The sequence below is a fragment of the Mustela nigripes genome, chromosome 12 (genome assembly GCF_022355385.1).
Source record: "Mustela nigripes isolate SB6536 chromosome 12, MUSNIG.SB6536, whole genome shotgun sequence".
In the NCBI taxonomy this organism is placed as follows: domain Eukaryota; kingdom Metazoa; phylum Chordata; class Mammalia; order Carnivora; family Mustelidae; genus Mustela; species Mustela nigripes.
The window spans coordinates 67,628,718-67,656,070 of record NC_081568.1 but is presented as its reverse complement, the minus strand read 5'-3'; the positions used below and the strand labels follow the sequence as shown (position 1 = coordinate 67,656,070).

The following is a 27,353-nucleotide window of genomic DNA, read 5'->3' as shown; positions in this document are numbered from 1 at the left end:
GGCTTACACAACACTGTGAAGTGAAAATAACAGCAAGTTAGGCTATTGCATGTGGCATATACAGTTAAGGAAACATATTTTTTGGAAGAATAAATTCATTGAAGACATGCACTAACCTGAGAGATTAACAATAACGGTGAAATAAAGTTAAAAGATTTACTTGTACAACATACAGGTCTGAAAACAAAATGTATATAGGTAAATGCTTGCAATGATTTTTTTTTTTTTTACAGGAAAATGAAAAATTACATTTTAGGATACTGACAAGGTTGTTAACAAAGAAAGGAAATTAAAATGTAATTATAAGACTGTTTCTTATGCCAATGGTATTACATGATTCTGTGCTTTAAACTCTACAGCATGCTGGCAAAATATAAAATCTTAGAGCTGGGAAAGCATTTAAGTTTCATATTGTTTCCAATTTTATACCCAGAATTCCACAGGTCTCTCTTGGAATGTAGGCTGATCCACCCATACCTTGAAATTGTTTTCAAATTTGGGTGCATACCTGCTAGAGCACACGTGTGTGTGTCTGTGCACACAGATGCACAGACATGCATTTTTCTGGGAAGAAAGGAAACTTTTCATCAACTTCTCAAAGAAGCAAAATGTACAAAAAAGTCAATGACCATTGGTCTAACAACTTCATTTGATGGACTAGTTAATGTGCACATACATAGTTTAGGTGATTTTCACAAGAATATAGTTTCTTACTGGCTGTTATGGATTCAGCGTTGCGCCACTCAGATACCTCTTTTATAACCAAGGAATTTATTCCCTTCCCATGCCTACCTAGTTTATCAGCTGATGGCTCTCCCTTTGTAGAAACTGCCTAGCCTGAAGAAAACTACCTTTCCTAAGGTCCCATTCCCCTTCTGGTGCAGTCTGCAGCCAGACCCTTGTAGATGTTTGGGGTAAAAAGGCCTGGGATTCTCGCCACAAATGAGGACAATTCTAAAAAGCCATCCCAACTTCAATGCTCCTCACAGTGTGGATTGAGGTCCTGTTGGGATTGTACCATAGCCCCCTTTCTCCCTGTGCCCAACTCTGTCTTCTTCCTTCTCAACATGGATGTTGAACATGAAGACACTTGGCATTAATCTCTCTGCCTATTAATCTCCCAGGGGAAGTGAACTTGAGATAGTGGTAGAATTATAAGTAGTGACTTCAAAGTTCTAGCTTTTGATCTTCCCACTATGCTGTCCATACTTGCTCTCCTTTTCTAAAGATAAATCAAGAAACGTGCATAAATGCATGTAGTAAATAGAGATCATTTTTAAAAAGAAAGATAAGAGCAAATGAAGTGTTTAAGCATTAGAAGAACAGATCAGTTGGTTCTAATATGTTGAAAATACCATAATATTAAGTGAGTTAAAAGGACTGATTTTATATGTTTTTGCCACATGGCTCAGCCGTGGACACAAGATTTGGAGAACTGGAGTACTTGAATTTTGGGTCTGGAATATTTTGATAGAAAATTCCATTTTAGATGTGTAATATGTACATTACAGAATAAAAATCTCAGGTTCTTTGAGCTAATCATGGATTTTATAGATTATCTAGTCCAAACCCTTCATTAGACACATGATGAAAGGGAATTTCAAAGCAGATCAGATTTGCTCAAGACGATAGTTGAATCAGGACTCCATCCGCAGCTTTTGAATCTTGGTGTAGAGCTTTCTACCATCCTGTGCAGCCGCTCAAAGGAGGTAGAGCGGTCCTTCAGCTCTGTGGTCTCCCCCTCAGCACATATGGTCTCCCTTCTGGAGTATCTTACCTGACACCTGCCGTTTGCACAGACATCTAATCCCTGATAGCCACATGAAGTTCCATCCATCACTTTTTCTGACAGAAGTACAGGCTGTTCTTTCCCAATAGGAGAGCAAAACAAGGCACATGGTTTTTCTACACACAGAGTGGATTAAAAAAATGAACAAAAGTTACTCCACAAATATTTTTATCTTGTAAGCTTTATTTTTCAGGACAGTTGTTGAGTAAAAAATATAATTGATGTGAATTGAATAATGTAACTCTAGAGTAGGTATTATGAGTAGTAAATGAGAAGATGCCTGGGGAAAAAATATATGACCAATTAATATTTATCTCCTTCAGAAATACATCTTCAGATTATTTTCCAAATGTATCACTTATTATTTTCTGGCACCAAATCTCTACCACAGACAAACCAATGATTTTTGCACCCAAATATTTTACACACCACCATTTTTTTGCTCGTATCTTTTGGAATGAACTGCCCTTTATTTAAGTACATCGGAGAATTCTGGCTATTTCAGATTTACTTCGTTCATGAAGACTTTCTTGATGTGTTACTAAATTCCCATACACACATTTGTGAGTTGAAGCATTTGGCATTTTCTAATTGAAAGATGACTAAATGGAGAAAGAAGAATTTCTAAGATGAGCAATTCTCTCAAGATATTCCATTACAAGGATGTGCAGAAACGCAACACAATCCCATGAGAACATCCAGTGGAGCTCACAATTGCTGAAGGGCTAGTTAGGGCTCAACTCCCTCCATTGCTTCCTTGGAAAGCATGTCAATATATGTGATTTCTAGGGGAGGAACACCACTCTGGGTGAAGAGTTTCTGAATGGCTGGCAGTCTTCTTCAGTGCTTCATTAATCAATAAGCTAGGATGGGTAGAGTTAAAACGCTTGATTATCAGGCTCAGTCAAAATATTTTTAAAGGGCTGTTTCTATTTCTAAGCATCCTACAGAAGAACTGTAGTATTTGGTAAGACCAGTAGGTGAATTATCCAAATCTGAAACTTCAGAGCAATTTCCATGCTACATTACTACTCTGTTGGCTTGATACCAGTCAAGCCCTTTACTGTTTATTAAGCTCATATAAATAGAATGGAAAATAGTTTACAGTCTTTGACACTGATCTTCGCTTATGTCTTCAGTAAAGTTCCACGTATGCTGATGGGATTCTATAAATACCAAATAACAGCCAGAGGCATGGAAAAGGGTATCACTTTGCAAAGAGAAGACAGACAGTTAAATGAGCCTTCAGAATTGAACATTTCAAACAGTTTTCACATGTGGCTTCTGCATACTGCTCTGAACAATTCTGGGGAGTTGGAACATGGCCTTCAATGTGCATGGTTTTGAAATTTTCCTTTAAGATGCCATTATAAGCCGCAATAAAGCATTTCAGTATGCTCTCACACCTCAAAGTAGGTTATGTTTATTCAATGACTACTTACTATGTCATATCTTTGGACTTAAAAAGAGCTGCTATAATTGCAACACTTTAAAAGTGGTTATATATATATGTGTATGTGTGTGTGTGTGTGTGTGTGTGTATTATTATGCATATGTATATATATGTACTTCTCTTTCTGGAGTGTTCATTGAAGAGAGGAGCAAACCAGATAGAAGAATAATGTGGAAAGGAGCTCGTCTAGAAAATTCCATTCATATTCCACGCAAGAATTCAGATAAAAATCTTCCTATTTCTCCTTTTACAACATATTGTCAATTCACTGTGCTTTACAGATGACATAAACATTTGATCCCAATCTTCCTTCCTGGAGTATACCCTTGAGATTGTGACATTAGAGTGATCCATGTAACATGCCAGTACTCACTTGGCAGTCAGGCTTTGTCTTGATTTAAGAGACCAGCCCTTTCCAAGATATGCATTAAACATGGATTTCGGCCAAATCTCAGCACAGTGTATGCAAAATACCTGAATGTTAAATCCATGCCTCTTTTATTTGTCCCCTAAAAATAACTTTCACTACAGCACTGATACCCTGTATTTAATTTTCCTTGCCACAGATTCATGTATTACATAAGAATAACAGAAATAGCCCCTTGCAGTTTAAGGTGTCATATGCTATGTTTTTAAAAGAATCATATATTTCACTTTCTTCCATAGTGCCAAGTAACACACAAAGACTACTGCTGTATATTTTATTTATCATACAGACTGATGTGTTTGATGGATATGTGTTGCAAAATTATAAAGAAGACTAGCTGACTAATTATATAAATATTTATTATGGATCATTCTGATGATAAACTTGACTTTATAAGAGGTTTTAATATTTTAAATAGACCCCTCATCCAAACCTTATTTTTTTTTTTAATTTGGAGGGACCCTGTTTCCTTTCTCTTACCTCACTTCTGAATGAACAGGTTTCAAATAACTTTAATAGTACCAAACTGCACAGCCAGTTAGAGGCAGAGATAGGATTAATCCTCAGAGGATCAGATAATGATTTTCATTGTTTGAGCAGTCATATCATTTCTACAACAAAAATTTATACAACAAATATATGCAACAAATATTTGTCAGAAGCTTAATATCTGCAGTCTCTCCACTAAACACAGGTAACAGAACACAGAAACATTAAAACCTGCTATAATAGGATGCTTGGGGGGGGGTGCTTAGAACAAGCACATACCCAATTTGGAGGATCAGGGGGATTCTTTTTTCCTAGAGATACTAGGAAACTTGACATAAACTGAGTAAAAAAAAAAAAAAATCAACAGACATTTTTTTCTGATAAATAAATGGGGTGAGAGCAAGACAGAGAACAAACCTCGAGAAATAAAAGGTATTATGCCAAGAAACTGGCATGTTTACAGACCCAGATCTAAGAGAGCATGATGTATATGAGAGATGGAATGGAAGTTGGCCTGTGTGTGCTAGAGAACACAGAAGGGATTGATGGAGATGAGGTGAGAGAAGCTAAAGGGGCAGGCCACACAAACAGCCTTAGAAACCAGGCAGTGATGTTTGAGATTGGTTCTGAGAGCAGTGGGACTCATGGAAGGGTATTACTTGGCAAAGTAGCTGACAGATCCAGCCTCTAAAAGGCAAGTCTGGCCAAAATGAGGACCAGGGGCTGGAGAAGACTGGTCAGAGAGAGACAGGAAGCTGTTTGAGAATCCAGGTTCAAGAGAGTGCAATCATGAGCCAACATGCTGGGAGGAGAAAGTGTTGGACCAATAGTGCTTGCAATTTGATTCCAGATGAATGGAGACTGAGGATGAATGATACTGACTAATTGAGAATGAGGTTGATCATGATGCCATTCTGTTGTGAGAGAGCATGAGAGAAGCAGATGGTAGGACCAAGAGAGAAGGAAAGGGATGTGTTGAGTCAGAAATAATGAGATGTTGAGTAGATATATATATATATATGTAACAGAAGGGTAAGTGATGAAGGGGCTCATGATGGAGAGATCTGGGTTGGAGATAAATACCAGTGTTCCTTCGCCATATAGATGATAAATAAAACCTAGTGAGAACGTAATATTATCCCAAGGAGAATGTTTAGTGAGAAGAGGGGCCAGAACAGATCAGTAGAAAATACCTGTAAGGTATATCACTCATTTACCGAGTTTATTAAGTGCCTACTCCATTCAGGTACTGTTCACAATGCTACACATACAGCAGTGCAAAAATAAGATAATCCCTGCTCTTCCAACAATTATGGGAGGAATGTAATAAATAAAAGTATTATGGCAGATGGTGATGAGTTCTGTGAAAAAAGAATAAAGCAGGGAAAGAAAAGGCACTGAGTTACTATTTAACAAAAGACCTGAAGGAGGTGAGAGAATGAAGGCTACGGATATCTGAAGACAGTGTTACAGCAAGGAAAGGAAGACCAAGACACTAGGACTTATTCTAGGAAGACCAAGGGAGCCAATGTGGCTAAAAGGGTAATGGGGAATAGTAGAGATGAAATCTGAGAGTAGGAAGAAGCGAGGTGGCAGAGCTCCTTAAGGTCTTCCCCTTAGAAGGAATGAATATGGACTTTCAGTGAATTGGAAAGGTACTAGAGGCTTTCAAATGGAAGAATAACAGGACATGACTGAAAATTTAAATGTATCACTCTGGCTGTTGAGACTTGAGAACACAGGCATAAAGACCAGTTAGACGGCTTGCTGTAATCCCTGGGGCAGAGACGGTGGCTTGTACCAGGGGAGGAGTCCTGACAATATTGGGAAATGATCAGACTCTGCATGTACTTCAAAGATAAGTTCCCATCCATTAAAAAAGAATGAGATCTTGCCATTTGCATCAATATGGGTGAATCTAGAATATAATGCTAAGTGTAATAAGTCATAAAAAGGGAAATTCTATATGATTTACTCAAATACGGAATTTAAGAAACAAAACAAATTAACAAAGAAAAAAGAGACTAACCAAAAAACAGACTCTTAACCCTACAGAACAAACTGATGGTTACCAGAGGGGAGGTGGATGAGAGAATGGGGGAAACAGGTGAAGGATATTAAGAGTACACTTGGCTTGATGAGAGCTGAGTCATGGATGGAAATGCTGAATCACAGTATCATACACTCGAAACTAACATAACACTGTGTGTTAACTACGCTGGAATTAAAGAAGATAAGGCTAGTGTCACCTTACTGATATTTTGAATGTATAGTAAAAGAAAAGAAAAAATGGCAACTCTAAGCATCTGGAAAGAAGGTACCATTTATTAAGAGAATAGTGTGAACAGAGGATGGTGCTATCATGTCCTCTCAGCTTAGGAAATAGTATGTTTGGAGGCTATCAAGGGGAAGAAAACATGGCATGTTTGAGGCAGTTAAATAAGACCAAGATCTGGAGTGCAAACTGACAGGGAAATAAGGTTCTAGAGGAGACACGAGGTAAGAGAAGGGAGATTACCTCCTCATCCTCTCACTATCAAACACGTAACACCACTTATCTATAGTGGAGGAATCTGCCTTGTTATCTGGCCTTTGCCATTAGTGCTTGCATTCTCAGAAGCTTACGTGGAGAGAAGGGTTCTGTCAGTTAGATGCATTGAAATCCATCAACAATAGAATTTAGGCTGTTGATAGGCATGTTGTTGAAATGAAGGAAAAGCACAATCCAAACTGGCTAAGAGGAGAAATAAGGACAGGAGAAAATGGGGCCCTGATGGTCAGGTAAGTCAGAGAATTCATCACCATGTTTGGTACCTGCAGCTCGAACTCATAGCTCACTGACTGACCATGGGCAGGAAATATCTTAAGTAAAGAAGTTATTAAGTTATTTGTAAATAACTCTCTTTTTAAAAAAGATTTATTTATTTACTAGAGAGAGCATAAGCAGGAGCGGCAGAGAAAATCTTAAGCAGACTCCCTGCTGAGCATCGAGTCTCTGGACTATGACCTGAGCTGAAACTAAGAGTCAGGTGCTTAACCGACTGAAGCACCAAAACACGCCCCCCCCAAACTAATTCTTAAATAATAAAGCAGCATATAGTTTTCTTAACATTCTTATTCTGAAATAATTAAAGATTTATAGGAAGTTGCAAAAATACTACAGGGATCTCATGTGCCTTATCCCCGGTTTACCCCAGTGCTTACACTTTGGTTAACTACAGAACAATAGCAAACCTAGGAAATGGACACTGATACAGGTATGTGTATACCCCTGTGCCATTTTATCACATGTGTAAATTTCACAACCACTAGCACAATCAATATATTTAAGTATTTTATCAGCACAAAGTTCTGTCTTAATGCTACCCCTTTATAGTAACACCCATCCTTTTCCCCACCACCATCCCTCTTTTGGCAACCTTTATTCTGTTTAACATCTCTACATTTTGTCATATATATGACTTCCATATATATGGAATCACAGATTATATTATATACATTATATATATATTTATATATGTTATAAGTTATATAAGTGGAAGCACAGAATATTTGATGTTTTGAGATTGGTTGTTCTCACTCAGCATAAAGCTCTGAAATCCACTAAGTTGCTACACAAATCAAAAGTTTGTTCCTTTTATTGCTACATAATATCCCAGGGTATGGATGTACCTCAGTGTGTCTGACTGTTAGGTACTCAGAACTTCTTTGGTTGCTTCCATTTTTTGGACTATTGAAAATAAAGCTGCTATGAACATTCTTTCATGGGATTTTTTTTTTATAATTTTTTATTTTTTATGAACATATATTTTTATCCCCAGGGGTACAGGTCTGTGAATCACCAGGTTTACACACTTCACAGCACTCACCAAAGCACATACCCTCCCCAATGTCCATAATCCCACCCCCTTCTCCCAAACCCCCTCCCCCCAGCAACCCTCAGTTTGTTTTGTGAGATTAAGAGTCACTTATGTTATAACCGTTAAAAAATCCCATGAAAGATGGGATTTTTTAACGGTTGTAAATTTTCACTTCACTGTGGAAAATGCCCAAGAGTGTGTTTCCTAAATTTCATGAAAAATGTATGTTGAGTTATTTAAGAAACTACCAAGCTATTTTTCAGAGTGGCTGTACCATTTACATTCCAATCGGCAACACAGGACATCCAATTTCTCCTCATCCTCAGCAACATTTCCCACTGTTACTTTAAAAAAATTTTTAGTTCATCTAATTGGTGTGTAATAATACACTCTACATTTAAAAAAATATACTTGGAGTCAGTGCTTGTGACTGTTATAGGTCATTAAGGGATGACAAAAGAGAGCTCTGAAAATATATATATTTAGAATATAATATATATAATTTATATAATATATATAAATATATATTTAGAATATAATCTGTATCATCTGTTAAATAACATTGATTACTACTGTTAAATACTTTGCAAATTTAGAAATCTACTTCATTAAGATGGTGGTGACAATGAATCATGGAACACTGCATCAAAAACTAATGATGTACTGTATGATGACTAACATAACACAATAAAAATAAATAAACAAACAAAAAAAGATGGTGGCGATGTGAGTCATACCTTCATCCATGACAGCTTGCCACTGAAGTACATGCTTTGGGTATGAAGTTCTAACACTATAGGCCTGACATTGCCAGTCTCTGAATCCAGGCAAACCTGCAGGACAAGGTGGATTCTCACATATTCTGTATTGTTTTCTGGGACCATTACAATCCCTTGCTTCAGAGCCTAGCCTAGAAAAGATAGTACAAATAGTCAATTTTATCTTATTTTAATGTTAATTACCCATTTAAACAATTTTAAAGGCATTAAATTAAAAAGGTAGAATCTTTTATATTAAATCTAGTTTGGAAAATGTGGACACCTTAAATGATTGCTAATGGTAGGAAATCTATATGCTTATTAAAAACCATATATATATATATATATATATATATTCTCCCTATCCTTGATCAAACTTCTAAAACTTCTAACTTCTTAAACACATGATAAATAAAAGCCAACCTGCCATAGAAATGGAAGAGTAAAGGGCAGAGGCTGGGGGCCAAACGGAAAGCCTGTGATTCCTGTGATGGAGCTGGTTCTAATGTTTTCACACCCTTTCTTTAAAATTGCTTTTGAAGGAATCGGGCCACTGAGCCCACACCAAGAGTCAAAGCATAGAGCTGAAATGATTTTCTCATGTGCTTTCCTGGGATCACTCAGGCAAGTGACTGGGGTTGGGTGAGAAGACCCTGAAATGCTCCCTATCTGTATACGTGCTAGCACGTCTTCATTTCTCAAGACTACTGGCTTATATCGACATTGATTTTGTTCTCCTTCCCTCCCTTCCTGAAGTCCTATTCACCTATCTGCCTTCTCACAGTTCCCTTCATTGTGGACTCACTTCATCTAATGCATGTCTCCCTGCTCATTTGAACGCATCAGCTTCTTCGATTTACTCAAGATAACCACCCCATGCAACATTTAATTCTTTGTTCTGAGAGGGGTTGGTCTCATTTTCTTCTTGGGGGATTTTATATCATTTAAACAATTTGAGGGATTTTTCTGTTACCCAACATGGGGTAGGTATTTGAGGGGCTTCTTCTGCCTTCCAACACTGTTTATCAGTAAAAACTTTGCCTTTGGAAATTGAGGGAAAAAATGCCCTCCCCCAATCCAGGAGCTTTGTGTTTACCCAGGACATTCGCGCTCTCGACTGCTGATCCCAGAACCGCAGGTTCGGCTACAGGGGCTCCACTCGCTCCACTCTCCGGCCACATGTCCAGGTGCCAAGGTCCTGCTGGTACATTCTCCAGCCTTACACCACTATTCCAAAAGTTATGTCTTAGGTGAACAAATCAGGGCACAACGGATAATCATTCACTGGCGTACAGAGTCACTGGAATTGTGATTAAATCCCACCTACTAGACCCCCACATATATGAACTGAAAAAGACCAAATCCAAGTTGGCACTTGCTTCTTGTCATAGCAGTAGAATGGTCCATTTTCCCAGTTGTCACGTCAGATCACACAGTCTTGTTATGGAAACAGTGCACACGTATTCGCACTCAGCTCTGAGAAGTCAGTACGTATGCCAGAGATAGGGTAAAGAGGGAAGCTGAGGAGGCACAGCCAGGAAAGGAAAACTAACACAGTCTGAGAAACGTTAACAGTTTAAAAGAGACACATGACAGAAGCAGAGTCCTACGTCAGAATGGAGAATAACCTAAACGTTCTTGCATAACTGGAGGGAAGGAGACATTTTAGCAAACTTAATGACTGCGATTTGAAAGGTTGGTGGTTTTCTTCCCTTGTAATTAAAAAAAAAAAAACAAAAAAACCCTGATTTAACTTCAGCACTTCCCTTCATGACTTCTTTCTTTTTTTCTGAAAGAGTTCCCATCAAACATAAACGTTAACATTACAGCAAGTTTTTGTTTGAAAGCAGTTTACTTCAAAGACTTAGGCAATTGGATTCTTTGAAATTTCATCATTTCCTTCCAGTTATTCTGCATCTTGATTTCTATCAATTAACTGAGAAAGATAATCACAAAAGAAGAGAAAGGACTGTACACAATCTCTTGTTTATAATTATATTTTTATCCACTTCGAACAAAGGCAGCCAAAGAGACAGTTTCTGTGGCCACCAGGAATGGGGGTGCCCAGACTTGGAAGACTTGAATTTCTCATTTCAGAAAAATCAGATACATCAGGATCATGGCAAATATGTTAAAAGTAAAATTAGCTGAACAAAATTATGTTGAGAATAATAAGAAAATGTTTGCGAAATTCAGATTCATGACTGTATAATGAAGGAGTCGAGCAAGCTTATCCTTCCAGACCTAAACGATTTTCTACACTTAAGAGCAACATGACTTATTAGGGATTTTGCAGAAAATACAGAAACACTCAAATCTTCACATTTCCCATTTCAAAATGTGAATGATAATCATATTTACAGGACTTTGCAGGTGTAGAATGAAGCACTAAGCACAATACATAGTCCATACTTAATAAAAGTTAACTTAATAAAAATTAACAATAATTAATGATGATAATGCTAAATTATATGTACTATTATATTAATATGATTAATAAGTTTCTAGAAGTCTAATCAAAATTCTATTCATCCTGATCTTAGCTGATCTATATTTCTTTAGAATTTATTTTGAGATGGTTATTAAATTATTTGAGATGGTTATTAAAGAGAGAATTTAGGAAAAAAACTATGCTACATGGTTTTGTGTAGCCCAGTTAGTGCTTTTCTAGGCAATAAAATAATTAGTTCTTGCAGATTTTTTCCATAATGTCAAACTTGAAATTCAACCTCTTTTAGATACAATAAGCTTTAAATCAATGCTTGAAAAAAAATCTCAAGAACTCAGAGTGTATTGATAGCACATTACACTGAGATTTTGTATGAAGATTGTCATTAAATTGCAATTTTGTGTGAAGATTCTGTCTGAAAACTGCAGAAGGAGGGGAAACCATGTCCTTTTAAATAGTTTACTGGCTTTAAGGATAACAATCTAATGCCATTCATGAAAAAAAAAAAAATCCAACATGAAAGCTGTCAAACTTCAGTGGGTCAAATTTTTTTGGCCTATTTAAATGGTGTTTGTGCTTCCCATGGTGTGTATCATAGCTCCTTGCTCATTTAGCAGCAAGTTGTCATTGAAAGGCTGGGCAATCATTCCCAGCAGACTAAAAATATGCTGTGAAAGACCAGCATCTGGACTTGTACATCATTTAAACCAGAGCACATTAGGCAGGTAAAGAGAAATGGAAACAGATATAGAAGCCAAATTTGCATACATAAATCAGTGAGCTTTAAAGAAAGCATAGTACAGTATTTAAAGTCATCACTTTGCAGAGAACCAGATCTCTGGATGAAACCATGGAGAAACTGTCTTTGTGTCTTCTAGGTGGTATTGTACTTCAACACTGAAAGAAGTGTTAAATGTTCTGTTTAAATGATCATACAGGGGTGCCTGGGTGGCTCAGTGGGTTAAAGCCTCTGCCTTCGGCTCAGGTCATGATCCCAGGGTCCTGGGATTGAGCCCCATATCGGGCTCTATACTCAGCAGGGAACCTGCTTTCCCCTCTCTCTCTGCCTGCCTCTCTGCCTACTTGTGATTTCTGTCAAACAAATAAATAAAATCTTTTAAATGATCATACAATTTATTCCATTTGGTTTTTGTTTAAATTATATAATATATTCCATTCAGTTTATATATAAAATAACCCTAATTTTCATATGATTTCTGGCAGCATATTTTTCTTCATTTGTATTTTTGAGCCTCAAGAAATATTATACCTGGTTAAAAATATAAAATTTGTCATATCTACTAATTCAGTCTGATTTATGAAAATGCTAACAAAATAAAAATACAGATTATTTCTGAGACAGTACATGACATAAAAAACTGACTGCATTTCCATTCTATCAAATTTCTAGGTGGACATGTCTGGGAAGTTCATAAAAACATAAGATTGGAAGAGGTCTGTGAAGATGACCAGGGGAACATCATTGTCCAATCAAATCTTCTTATAAATACATTGTTGGATGAGAAAAGAGTAGGACAGAGGCAATAAAATCTACATATATGAATTTGTGAGTATAAGGATATTACAGTTGTTATATTTTTAATAAAGAATTACAATGGCAAATTTTAAGAATCTCAATTTAGGGAAGTAAATAAAATATATTATGTAGAATTCTTCAAAACAGGTTAAAACTTTACTAAATTTGCATTTAACTTTCCTTTCTTCTCCCCCAATTCCTAGCAAGTATTGTCCGTGAAAAAACATACATTTCTTGGTTTTTATTAAGTCATTTACCAACTCTTTAGCATCTGTTAAGTGTAAATGTAAACATGATGATAGTATTATAAAGAGAAGAAAGAAAAAGGTTGCTTTTAATTTGGAAAAGCCTATGCAGAAATTGTAAATAAATCCCCATCTTTACAATTATTTTGAATCATAAAATTCTGTAGACACCTTTTCAGACTGAATTATACACTCTTAGATGAACTAGCTATATAGCTGGATTAACATCACAATACACTATAAAAAATTACATGAAAAAAAAATTACATGATTACAAAATTTTGTAACAAACTTTTAAAAAATTCCCAGTTTTGTTTCTTGGTTTGCAATGGGCCAGCCTAGCAGTGTTTTGTGTGAGGTTGAAAGCATTCAAATATTTTTAACACTACAGCACTACTAGGCAGAGTGTTGGATGCTATTTTCACCATGGCTTCTACAACAGCTGGAACAAATGGATATTTGAAGAAGCCCACACGGCCTGAGGAACTGAGAAGTCCATTAGTTATTTCAATACACAAAGCATTACAGAAACACTAAAAGAATACTGTTAGCACAATTAGAGGGAAATAAAAACATTTTACTTTTGATGAGCCATTGCAATTTTGATGGCTTAAACAATAAGTTTATTTTAGAGACCTTCAATAATGGAAATCATTTTCATAAATATCAGATGGAAAAAATAATAGCAGAAAAATATTGAGGACATCAGTTTGTAAAAATGAAGAGATTTTATATTGTTAAAGAACTAAGATGAATGGGCTGTGTGATGTTAAAGAAACACTGCTGAATAGTTGGTTGTCTTTGTTTATTATGGTTTTCATGTTTCAGCAACGATAAAAATTATAGTTGGTCGAGAGTTTTATGATTCCAGCAATAAATTACTCAACATAATACTGTGAGGCCTGCCCAATATGCACACATTATTGTACTTTTGTGTATAATAATAAAAAAAAAAACCAACTCAGATTCTGACTCTCCATATAAACTCAGAGAAAAACATCTGGCATGGTCCATAAACAACTGGCTGATAATTAAGAGAAATTCCCTTTCAAGAAAGCATTTTTCTGTTGATCATATCTGCTGATAAAACATTTCTAGTCTTAAAAGATATTTTGTACTTAAACAGTTTGTATATATTTTTCTTTTTAATTAAAGAAATCACAGAAGTAATAAATGACAACATGATTATGTCCAACAATCCAAAAGTGTCTGAGAAAATAATTTTATTTTCCCTCAGCTACCCTGCTTTCAGCCATCAATTCCATTTCCCTCTCAAGAGCTAACTACTAATTACAGCTTAGAGTTTATATTTTCAAACCATTTTCTATTAGTTTAGGAATGTATACAATGTATGTGTGTATTCATAACCAGTTTTTTGGTAAATATCAAAGGGTATCATAAAGGATTATTTTTCTTGAGATGCCTATGTATTAACCATCATGACTTTTTATTTTTCCATTTGGTACATATTTATCTACCTCATTCTTTTAACAGCTACATTGTAACCATTCCTCACATCATGAATATTTTAATTGTTTCTCATGCCTCATCATTGCAAACCGCAAGCTTACATAAGTATTTGTGTGCCTGTGTATGTGTGTGTGTTTATACGCACACACGTCTATTTTTGTGAAACACATGTATTACCTTTGCACAAAATTCTAGCAGTGGAATTGCTGAAATTCCATTATGTCCATTTTTAAAAACGTGTTTTTAAGCTAGCATTCAGCATAACTTCATTGTTTTCATTAAGTAATTCACTCCAAGTAAGCTTTATATTGTTGTTTCTTTTTAAATGAAATAAACATGTTTGTTCTTCAGAGGCAAGGTTTTTGATTTTATATCTAATGAGTAAAGTGATTAACCATTCTATTTTCACTTTATAGAATAAAAATTAGAAAGTAATGTAAGCTATTGAACTGTTATCTTTTGATTAACTATCACTATATATTGAGATGAGATCTACCTCCTTCATCATCTTCAACAGAAAATTATTTTTCAACAGCAATAACTTTGATATGAAAATCAAAAGAAAATTAATTTTTCAACATCAATTATTTTGATATGAAAATGTATACTAATAAATTTTCCTGAAACTCTATGAAACACATTAACGAACTCAAACAGCTAAATATTTACTGATCTTCAAAATGTCAATTAGAATATTTTATATATGATGCTTGAAATGACAAGGAAAAATTATACTCATTGTCTTTTCTGAGACAATATTTTATAACTGAAAGGATTCATCAGCTCTGGAAGTTTGACATTATGCTATTATTTGTGATTATTTACCTATGTTTAACTTAAATAGTAAAAATAAATTCATTTTTTGGTTAAAGTGATATACACATTTTTCAGTCTTCTCATAATCAACAATAAAAAAAATAACTGCATCTATGTTAACAAAACAACCATAGATTTGGTACAATATGAAAGTTAAAATTGAAAATGAATGAAATACTGAAAAAAATTTTCATGTAATTACTGGAGGTATTCCACTGGTATTAAGATAGATACATATTTAACTGGCAGAAGAAGGTGTGAGTTTCTGGAATTTCATTCCATGTTGTTTTTTTTTTTTCTTTTCACCAAAATTCACCATTTATGCACCACACCCAGTGCTCCATGCAATATGTGCCCTCCATAATACCTACCACCAGGCTCACCCAATCCCCATCTCCCTCCCCTCCAAAATCCTGTTTGTTTCTCAGAGTCCACAGTCTCTCATGGTTTGTGTCCCCCTCTGATTTCCCACAACTCACTTCTCTCCATCTCCCAATGTCCTTCATGTTATTCCTTATGCTCCACAAGTAAGTGAAACCATATGATAATTGACTTTCTCATTCCATGTTCTTAATTAACTTAGACTTTGAATGACTTACCTTACCAGTGTCACAATCAGTTCCATCCATTGGTGGATCTAGCTTCGTTCTGCATTCTTTCTCACCCTCGACCTTGCACCATAACCCTGTGCAAATAACATGCTGAAAAACAAGCCCATAATAAATAATGAGGAGGTACCATGTTTTTGAGGTGAAGTCTATAATTTTTGAGAAATCTATCTTGATAGAACAACAGAAATTGTTTGAAGAAAAATATGTTTTAGGTAATAAAACATATAAATATCACTAAATTATCATATGACTTATGTATAGTGATTAGAATATTGATACATTAAAAACAGAAAATCTGTTTAATTCATTTAAATATCTGTACGTTTCTTAAATAAAATACATCTGATTACTACTAAGATTATGTAGGTACAACAGAGAAGTGTAAGCTAAAAACCATTATTTGTATCATTCCATGAACCAGGCTAGAAGAATAAAAGTGATGGGTTTGTGGTATGAATTTAGTGCCTGCTGTCCTAAAGCCTGTCCTCACTTATTATACTTAAAGGCCATGGTTAGCATTTCATTATTTCACAGTAGCCTTGGCCTATGACACAACACAGACTATGAATGGGTATGTTTCTGGTATCAGTCATTTTTACCTCAGTCTGAATGAGTTTCAGGTCTCCAGGATACAATGAACTTTTTCTAGGGAAAAGTCTGAGGGAAAAACAAAAATCCTGGGATAAGGTAGAAAAGATAGAGTCACGGTGAAGGAAGAGAACTCAAAACAGGCAGGAAAGAAACCTGTCAGAAACCCAAGCCCCAGCTCTAGGGGCCATCACCACAGACAGAATGAGGCACTCAGAACACATTTGCATTTCATAGAAACAGGAAGTCCATGAGGGACAGTTAGAGATGATTACAATACTGCATAGTGAAGATAACTGCATTACCTATCTAGATACATGGAGAAGGTGGAAAAAGACAGATCAATAGAGAAGAAATCATGGCAATGTGAAAGGCACAGTCTCATACAAGATTTTAAAGGAAACAAAATTTTAAAGATTGAAGAACCAAACATTGAATACCATGAAGGGCAAGGAACTCCATATTTGGAGGGAGAAAGAAACCACTTCACAGTTGATCAGGAGGTTGAGAAGATAAAAAGGCTATTTTAGGAGTTTTACTCTGCCGGTATATGCAAAACAGACTAAAAAATCACTGCAAAGTAAAAATTAGCTTATGACCCAAATTTATTAAATATTTGGGAAAGATATTTAAGTGAATGTTTTAAACAGGTCAGTTACAATTTTAACACTGAATTTGTCACAAAGCTCCAAACAGTATTTTCCTTTTCTTTCTTTCTTTAAAAATATAAATTCTCTTAAAAATTATATAATATATGGCAAGAGTGGGACATAATCTATTCACCTTATTTTATTTGCTGTGATAGCTTTTCTGCTTCAAAATACTTCATCCAAATATATTGTATTATATTTAGGAGATGATTTAGCCTAACTTCTGTAATTGGTTTACACAAATCATTTACCAAAAATTCATCCAGGGATTTATTTTAAAGAACGTCAATAATGTCTAAATCAAATTGCTTCTCTGCTATATTTTAGATCTTTTCAAGTTAACAGATAGGTTGTTTATTATGTACACTTGTGCACACATTTATATTTGAATTAATGGATCTCTAACCCAAGATCACAGTTCTTAAATGTATTTTTACCCTTAATACCGTTCTGTTAAGGATGTCTTATAATCATGGGATCAAATGTGAAATTTTCCAACAAAGAACAACTTTGCTTCATGGGTATTCCATAAAGCTTAGTTGTATTATAACATGAGTTATTTCTGCCAGGCTCATTAGTTAACCAGTGCATAATGAAGTGCATATTGAACAAAAAAACAAATCTTGTATACTGTAGTTTTGTAATAATACTGGTTACTGAACACCTGTTGGTGGTCTAAATTCTGACCTTCCACCATTATCTGCTATTCATAGCAGCAGGTACTCTAATTGATTCCCACTTCAGGCACTGGGAGAACGAAAGCAAACTTGGCAGCTTTTCAAGATAAGCACGATCATTTAGAATATATCTCTCATAGAGGAGATCTCTGTACACTTTATATTCTGCAGGTCCAGGGATCTTATGGGAAGTAAATTATAGCCTTATTCTTAAAAATAACTCAGATTTAGGATTTCAAACTAAACTGTCAAAAGTAACACAAGAAAATGTTGAAGAAGAAATGGTATGGACTATTTTCACCTTGAGAAGTAGAGTATCTCAGATGTGTGATATGAGGGCCAATATCAAGCCCTTCTTAAGATATTACAAGGGTACTATAAAGGGGCAAGGGACATCTGGATGGCTCAGTTGGTTAAGAGTCTAACATTTGATTTTGGCTCAGGTGATGATCTCAGTGTCCTGAGATCCATCCTTGCCTCAGGCTCCGTACTCCGTGTATGTTAAGTTAGAGTCAAATATTTTTTGCAACTCAACTGCTGAAAGAATTTAATGTATCAATTAAGAAATGAACTTTTAAACTTCAAATGCTTTCCATAGGAACCCAGGACAGAACTTCACACCTCAGTTCTTCCTAGAAAGCTAATAAATAATAATGTAATATTCTCTTAAAAATTTTTTTTCCATAATGAGAAAAGACCATTAAAAGCATATAACAAGGAGAGGAGCAAGACGGTGGGGGAGAAGACCTAAATATCAACAGATCCCAGGAGTTCAGCTAGGTAGTAATGAAACCATTCTGACCACCTACAAACTCAAAAGGAAATACAAGAGCAGAAGAGCAGCAATTCTAGGAAAAGAAAAGTGACCACTTTTGGGAAGTAAAAGATGTGGAGAAGTGAACCTGAATTGATATATATTAAGAGAGACTGCAGGAGGGAGGGACCAGTAAAATCAGAACTTTTAGAAGTCTGCTCCACTGAGGGACTTTGCTCTAGAGACTAAGCATTGAGGAACACTTGTGGGGACAGTGTGGTCTCAGGGCCCATGGGGTGGCAAAAAGACCAGGGGTGTCTGAATGTGACAGAGCTCCCAGGTATTGGAGTGGGGAATCTGGCTGCAGAGATGGAGCAAGGTGGAGGGTTCTCATCTCAGGGTTACATTAAACCATGATCTGAGGCACAGTCAGACCATTGCTCTTCAAGCAGGGACCCCACAAGTGGCAGATCCAGAAAGAACCCCTCCTTCCTCCTCCAGGAGGAGCGCAGGAGCATGCGACAAGAATCTGCTGGGCTTGGAGACTCCAACGGGGCCATAGGCCAGAGAAAGAAATGCTTGGTCACAGGCTGGGTGAGAGCAGAGTTCGGCCAGAGACCAGGGAGATGGGAGGGATTGACGCTTTTCTGTGAGGGTGCATTGAGGAGTGGGGCGCCGAGCTCTTAGAGATTGGGAGGCCACCATTTTCATTCCCATCTGCCCAAACTGTACGGAAAGTATTCAGGACCAAAAGCTCCAGAGAGTGAAACCGCGCAGACTGCTTAGCATGGCCCCTAGCAAAGGCGGTACAATTGCGTCTTGGGCAAAGACATTTCAGAATCACTGCAACAGGCCCCTCCCTGAGAAGATTAGCAAGAAAACCCAGCCAAGACCAAGTTCACCAATCAATGAGAACTGCAAAACATCAGAGCTACAGGAGTAAGACACATTGAATTCATGATTTTTTCGCCATGATTCTTTAGTCTCTCAAAGTAAATTTTTAAATTGTATTTTTTCTTACTCTTTTATTTTATCTGCTTCCTATTTTAATGTTTTTTAACTATTGTATCCTATCAATAATTTTAAAAAAATCTTTTTAGATTTTCATTGCTATACTCATATTCGATCCCTTTATTGTATTTAATCTTCTTTTTTTGTACACATACAGGTTTCTCCTTCTTTAAAATTTTGGGATACAAGGGGCGCCTAAGTGGCTCAGTGGGTTAAAGCCTCTGCCTTCGGCTCGGGTCATGATCCCAGGATCCTGGGATCAAGCCCCGCATCGGGCTCTCTGCTCAACAGGGAGCCTGCTTTCTCCTCTCTCTCTGCCTGCCTCTCTGCCTACATGTGATTTCTGCCTGTCAAAAAAAAAAAAGAAAGAAAGAAAGAAAGAAAAGATCTAAAATCTAAACAAGTTGAAATTAAAAAATCTATTAATGGGGTGCAATAAAAAATGGAGGCTCTTACTACTAGGACAAATGAGGCAGGAAAGAGAATTCATGATAAAGAAGACCAAATGATGGAAAATAAAGAAGCTGAGTAAAAGAGAGACTAACAATTACTGAACCATGAAGGAAGGTATCCAAGATACCATAAGATGAAACAATACTAGACTAATTGGGATCTCAGAAGAAGAAGAAAGAGAAAGGGGCAGAAGGTATATTGGAGCAAATTATAGCAGAGAATTTCCCTAATTTGGAGAAGGGAACAAGCATCAAAATCCAGGAAGAACAAAGAAACCTCCCTCAAAATCAGTAAATAAATCACCTAATAGTAAAACTTATAGGGCTCAGTGGCAAAGAGAAAATCCTGAAAGCAGCTTGGGACAAGAGGTCTGTAATATAGAATGGTACAAATATTAGATTGCAGCAGACCTACCCACAGAGACCTGGTAGACCAGAAAGAACTAGCATGATATACTCAGAGCACTAAATAAGAAAAATATTCAGCCAAGAATACTATATTCAGTTAGGCTATCATTGAAAATAGAAGGAGAGATAAAAGGCTTCCAGGACAAACAAAAATTAAAAGAACTTGAAAACACCTAAGCAGCCCTACAGGAAATATTGAAAGGGGTCATCTAAGCAAAGACAGAGCCTACAAGTAATAGTCCAGAAAGGAACAGAGACAATATACAGTAGCAATCACCTTACGGACAATATAATGGCACTAAATTCATAACTTTCAATAGTTACCCTGAATGTAAATGGGCTAAATGCCTGAATCAGGGTATTAGAATGGATTAAAAAAACAAGACCCATTGATACGCTGCCTACAAGAAACTCATTTTAGGCCCAAAGACACCTTCAGATTGAAAGTGAGGGCATGGCAAACAATTTACCACGTTAATGAGCATCAAAAGAAAGCTGGGATGGCAATCTTTATACCAGATAAATCAGTTTTTTAGCCAAAGACTATAATAAGAGATGAGGAAGGACCCTATCATACTTACAGGGTCTGTCCAACAAGAAGATCTAACAATTTTAAATATCTATGCCCCTAACATGGGAGTAGCCAATTATATAAACCAAGTAATAACAATATCAAAGAAGCACATCAACAATAATGCAATAATAATAGGGGACTTTAACACTTCACCTCACTGAAATGGACAGATCATCTAAGCCAAAGATGAACCAGGAAATAATGGCTTTAATTGACACACTGGACCAGATGAACATCACAGATATATTCAGAACATTCCTCCCAAAACAAGAGAATACACATTCTTCTCTAGTGAACATTCTCCAGAAGAGATCACATCCTGGGTCACAATACAGTTCTCAACCAGTACCAAAAGATTGGGATCATTCCCTGCATATTTTCAGACCACAATGCTTTGCAGCTAGAAATCAATCACAGAGGAAAGTTGGAAAGAACTCAGATCCATGGAGGCTAAAGGGCATCCTACTAAAGAGTGAGTGGGTCAACCAGAAAATTAAAGAAGAATTAAAAAATTCATGGAAACAAATGAAAATGAAAACACATCTGTTCAAAATCTGTGGGACACAGCAAAGGTGGTCCTGAGAGTAAAGTATATAGTGATACAAGCCTTTCTCAAGAAACAAGAAAGATCTCAAGTACACAACCTAACCTTACATCAAAAGGAGCTGGAGAAAGAAAAGCAAAGAAAGCCTAAACCCAGAAGGAGAAGAGAAATAATAAAGATCAGAGCAGAAATCAATGAAATAGAAATCAAAAGAATAGGAGAACAAATCCACGAAAGTAGGAGGTGGTTTTTTGAAAGAACTATTAAGACTGATAAACCCCTGGCCAGAAGTATCAAGAAGAAAAGAGGAAGGACCCAAATAAATAAAATCATGAATGAAAGAGAAGAGATCACAACCAACACCCCCCCAAAAATACAAACAATTATAAAAACATATTTGAGCAACTATATGTGGGCAAATTTGACAATCTGGAAGAAATGGATGCATTCCTAGAGACATATAAACTACTAAAACAGAACCAGGAAGAAATAAAAAACCTGAACAGACCCACAATGAGTAAGGAGATAGAAGGAGTCATCAAAAATATCCTAACAAACAAGAGTCCAGGGCCAGATGGCTTCCCAGGGGAATTTTACCAAACATTTAAAGAAGAATTAATACCTAGTCTCCTGAAACTGTTCCAAAAAATAGAAATGGAAGGAAAACTTCCAAAATCATTTTATGAAGCCAGTATTATCTTGATCTCAAAACCAGACAAAGAACCCACCAAAAAGGAGAATTACAGATCAATATCCTTCATGAACACAGATGCAAAAATTCTCACCAAAATACTAGCCAATAGGATCCAACAAGTACATTAAAAGGATTATTCACCACGTCCAAGTGGGATTTATTCCTGGGCTGCAAGGTTGGCTCAATATCCACAAATAAATCAATGTGATACAATACATTAATAAAAGAAAGAACAAGAACCATATGATACTCTTAACAGGTGCTAAAAAAACATTTGACAAAGTACAGCATCTTTTCTTGATCAAAACTCTTCAATGGGTTAAGGATAGAGGGCACGTACCTCAATATCATCAAAGCCATCTATGAAAACCCCACAGTGAATATCACTCTCAATTGGCAAAAACTGAGAGCTTTTCTACTAAGGTCAGGAACATGGCAGGGATGTCTACTATCACCACTGCTATTCAACATAGAACGAGAAGTCCTAGCCTAAGCAATCAGACAACAAAAAGAAATAAAATGTATATGAATAGGCAGAAAAGAAATCAAACTCTCACTCTTGATAGATGATATGATACTTTATGTGGAAAACCCAAAAGACTCCACTCCCAAACTGCTAGAACTCATACAGGAATTCAGTAAAGTGTCAGACTATAAAATCAGTGCAAAGAAATCAGTTGCACTTCTATACACTAACAGTGAGAGAGAGAAAAGAGATATTAAGGAGTCTATCCCATTCACAATTGCACCCAAAACCATAAGACACCTGGGAATAAACCTAACCAAAGAGGTCAAGAATCTGCACTCAGAAAACTATAAAGTACTCATGAAAGAAATTGAGGAAAACAAAAAGAAATGGAAAAAAGGCTCCATACTCATGGATTGGAGGAACAAATATTATGAACATGTATATGCTACCTAAAGCAATCTACACATGTAATGCAATCCCTATCAAAATACCATCAATCTTTTTTCAAAGAAATGGAAGAAATAATCCTAAAATTTCTGTGGAACCAGAAAAGACCGTAAATAGCCAGAGGAATGTTGAAAAGGAAAACCAAAGTTGGTGGCATCACAATTCCAGACTTTAAGCTCTATTACAAAGCTATCATCATCAAGACAGGATGGTACTGGCACAAAAGCAGACACATAGATCAATGGAACAGAATAAAGAACCCAGAAATGGCCCCTCAACTCTATGGTCAACTAATCTTAGACAAAGCAGGAAAGTGTATCCAATGGAAAAAATACAGTCTCTTCAACAAATGATGTTGGGAAAACTGGACAGCCACATGCAGAAGAAGGAAACCGAACCATTTCCTTGCACCACACACAAAAATAGACTCAAAATGGATGAAAGACCTCAATTTAAGACAAGAATCCATAAAATTTCTTGAGGACAACATAGGCAGCAACCTTTTTGACCTCAGCTGCAACAACTTCTTCCTAGAAACATCACCAAAGGCAAGGGAAGCAAGGGCAAAAATCAACTATTGGAACTTCACCAAGATCAAAAGCTTTTGCACGACAAAGGAAACAGTCGACAAAACCAAAAGACAATTGAAAAAATGGGAGAAGATATTTGCAAATGACATATTATATAAAGGGCTAGTATCCAAAATCTATAAAGAACTTATCAACCTCAACACCCAAAGAACAAATAACCTGATCAAGAAATGGGCAGAAGGCATGAACAGACATTTCAGCAAAGAAGACATCCAGATGGCCAACAGACACATGAAAAAGTGTTCAACATCATTCACCATCAGGGAAATTCAAATCAAAACCACAGTGAGATATCAACTCACACCAGTCAGGATGGCTAAAATTAAAGTCACGAATCGATAGATGTTGGTAAGGATGAGGAGAAAGGGGAACTCTCCCACACTGTCGGTAGGAATGCAAGCTGGTACAGCCACTCTGAAAAATAACATGGAGGTTCCTCAAAAAGTTGAAAATACAGCCACCCTATGACCCAACAATCACACTATTTACCCTAAAGATACAAATGTAGTGATTCGAAGGGGCACATGTACCTGAATGTTTATAGCAGCAATGACCACAGCAGCCGAACTATGGAAAGAACCTAGATGTTCATCAACAGATGGAAGGATTAAGAAAATGTGGTGTATATATCTACATGGAATACTATGCAGCCATCAAAAAACCATGAAATCTTGCCATTTGCAATGACATGGATGGAAGGAACTCGAGGTTATTATGCTAAGCAAATTAAGTCAATCAGAGAAAGACAATTATCCTATGATCTCTCTGATATGAGGAATTTGAGGGGCAGGATGGGGGGTGGTGGGGATAGGGGAGTAAAAAAATGAAACAGGTGCTCGCTTCGGCAGCACATATACTAAAAAAAAAAAAAAAAAAAAGAAACAGGATGGAACCAGGGAGGGAGACAAACCATAAGAGACTCTTAATCTCAGGAAACAAACTGAGGGTTGCTGGGAGGTAGGGGAATATGGTAGATGGGTTATGGACATTGGGGAGGGTATGTGTTATGGTGAATGCTGTTGAATTGTGTAAGACTGTTGATTCATAGACCTGTACGCCTAAAGCAAATAATACATTATATGTTAATTTTTTAAAAAGCATATAATAGGAATTTGGATTTTTACTCAAATAGGATTTTTTAAATGTTTACATGAAAATACTATATATTTTAAATGAAATAATTTAAGTGGAACATTAATTGTCCACATATAAAAATCATAAATTTTATCTTCAAAGATAACCTATATTCATATCTTTCTTTACAGTAAATAGTTACATTAAAATGTTCTGAAACTGGGCACCTGGGTGGCTCAGTTGGTTGGGCAACTGCCTTCGGCTCAGGTCATGATCCCAGACTTCCAGGATCAAGTCCCGCATCAGGCTCCCAGCTCTTTGAGGAATCTGCTTCTATCTCTGACCTTCTCCTCTTTCATGCTCTCTCTCACTCATTCTCTCTCAAATAAATAAATAAAATCTTAAAAATAAAAAATGTTCTGAAATTTACGTCAAAATACAAAAGTCTTGGGGCACCTGGGTGGTTCAGTTAAGCGGCTGCCTTTAGCTCACATCATAATACCAGGGTCCTGGGATCCAGCCCCACGTTGGGCTCCCTGATTAGCAAGCAAGGAGTCTGCTTCTCCTTCTCCATCTCCCGCCTTGCTCCTGCTCTCACTCACTATCTCTGTCTGTCTGTCTGTCTCTCTAGTATATAAAATCTTTAAAAAAATGTTTTAAATTAAAAAAAAACCTTACATACACCCATATAGAAGTAACAAATCTTTTACATGTAACTCCTTGTTCTACCACTTGTATTATCTTCCAAAATACAATTTCAGTAACTTAACATTTGGTAGTAAATGTAATTCAGCATGGAATAATATTATTAAAAACATTATTTTCCATTACAAAACATTATAGTATTTTCAAGGATGGAAAAGAAGAAAAAGGGGGAGAAGGGTATTTTAAGACACAGAAAACAAAGACTCTAAAGGAATAATAAAAAACAGAAATCTAGTTCTTTGTAAAGAATAAAATTGAAAATTAAGAAAGAAAAAAGAGGGGCACCTGGGTGGCTCAGTGGGTTAAAGCCTCTGCCTTCGGCTCAGGTCATGATCTCAGGGTCCTGGGATCGGGCCCCGCATCAGGCTCTCTGCGCGGCAGGGAGCCTGCTTCCCCCCCTTCTCTCTGCCTGCCTTTCTGCGTACTTGTGGTCTCTGTCCATCAAATAAATAATAAAATAAAATCTTTAAAAAAGAGAGAGAAAAGAGAAGGCAAAACAACAACAACAACAACAAAAACCACAGAAAACAAACAAACCCACAAACCTTACTGTTAGAATAAAATGAAGGTATAACCACAGATGTCAGGTTTCTACAAATAAAAAGATATAAACAGTTTTATGCCAATAAACTTGACAACTTATGACAACTTACATGAAATGAAAAGATATTTTAAAACCTTCCTAAAAACTTACTAAAATGGACTCAAGAAGAAAAAGAGAAGCAGAGCTATTCTGTAAACATAAAATAGTTAAAAGTGATTGTTAAATATCTTCCCACAAAGTATACAGCTGGTCCAAAAACTAACAATCTTTCAAAAATTTAGTTTCTCATTTTATGTAAGTTCTCTCGAGAAGAGTAAAAGAAGAAACACTTTAAAATACCCTTAGATACCCACACTAGACAGAGATTTCAAAAGATAATGAAAATAGTAATCTACCTAATTTATTAATCTAGATTTAAATATGCTAAGCAATCTTTAACAGGCTGAATCCAACAATGCCTAAAAAAAACGCAATGCCATGACCAAGTTTTCTTCAGAATGCAAGGTTACTGTAATATCAGAGATGTGATTAATGTAATCAAGTACATTGATACAAAGCTCAAAATGTAATTCAATATCTATTCTTTAAAAAAAGATCTTAGCACACCAGCCTTTGAAAAAAATGCCTTCACAATTACTGGACACCTATGAAACTCTACAACAAATAGCATTAAAAAAAAGGTGAAATGTTGAAAAGTTTTCTTTTAAAATTTGGAAAATGGCAAAGATAGTATCTTGGCACCCATATCAGGAAATGAGTACATGGTGTATTCAAACTGGCAAGAGGAAAAAAAAATAACTGTCAATATAAACTCCTGAACTCAGCTAAAATTTTATTCAAGACTGACAGTTAAATAAAGAGTCTTTCAAGGAAACAAAAACAGAGTATTTACCACCAACCGATCTGCTCAAAAGGAACTTCTAAATGTTGTATTTCAAGAAGGAATATGATCTCATAGGAAAGGACTGAAAAACGACAGTGAGTGAAGAGACTGATAAAAATGAGGATAAAATCCAAATAAATGTTGAATATGGAAAACAACAGTAATTGGATATTAGCCAATGCTATAAAACTTCCTCCAAGTGGGAAAAAAAATACTAGAAATGCAGCTCATTTACATCTCAAAAACTTTATCCTTCTACAGAGAAATTTTGGCCCCCGGCAGTCAAATAAGCTTGATGTTTTCTCTTTTCTTCCTCTACTCCAAAGATCCTTAGTGGCAGAAGTAGCAAGAGTAGTCTGAGTAGCACACATGGGGAAAAACACAA

General features: G+C 36.2%; 1 protein-coding gene across 1 annotated transcript in view; it reads right to left on the bottom strand.

Annotated features, from left to right (window-relative positions):
• Positions 1–27,353, bottom strand: part of ADAMTS19 (ADAM metallopeptidase with thrombospondin type 1 motif 19) — a 251,991-nt gene that overhangs the window by 79,228 nt on the left and 145,410 nt on the right. Inside the window, exons 10-13 of the mRNA XM_059416340.1 lie at positions 15,893–15,994; positions 9,873–10,003; positions 8,756–8,928; positions 1,778–1,905 (exon numbers count right to left, since the gene is read on the bottom strand). Of these exons, the coding sequence (XP_059272323.1) occupies positions 1,778–1,905; positions 8,756–8,928; positions 9,873–10,003; positions 15,893–15,994 (534 nt within the window). The remainder of the gene's footprint in view (positions 1–1,777; positions 1,906–8,755; positions 8,929–9,872; positions 10,004–15,892; positions 15,995–27,353) is intronic.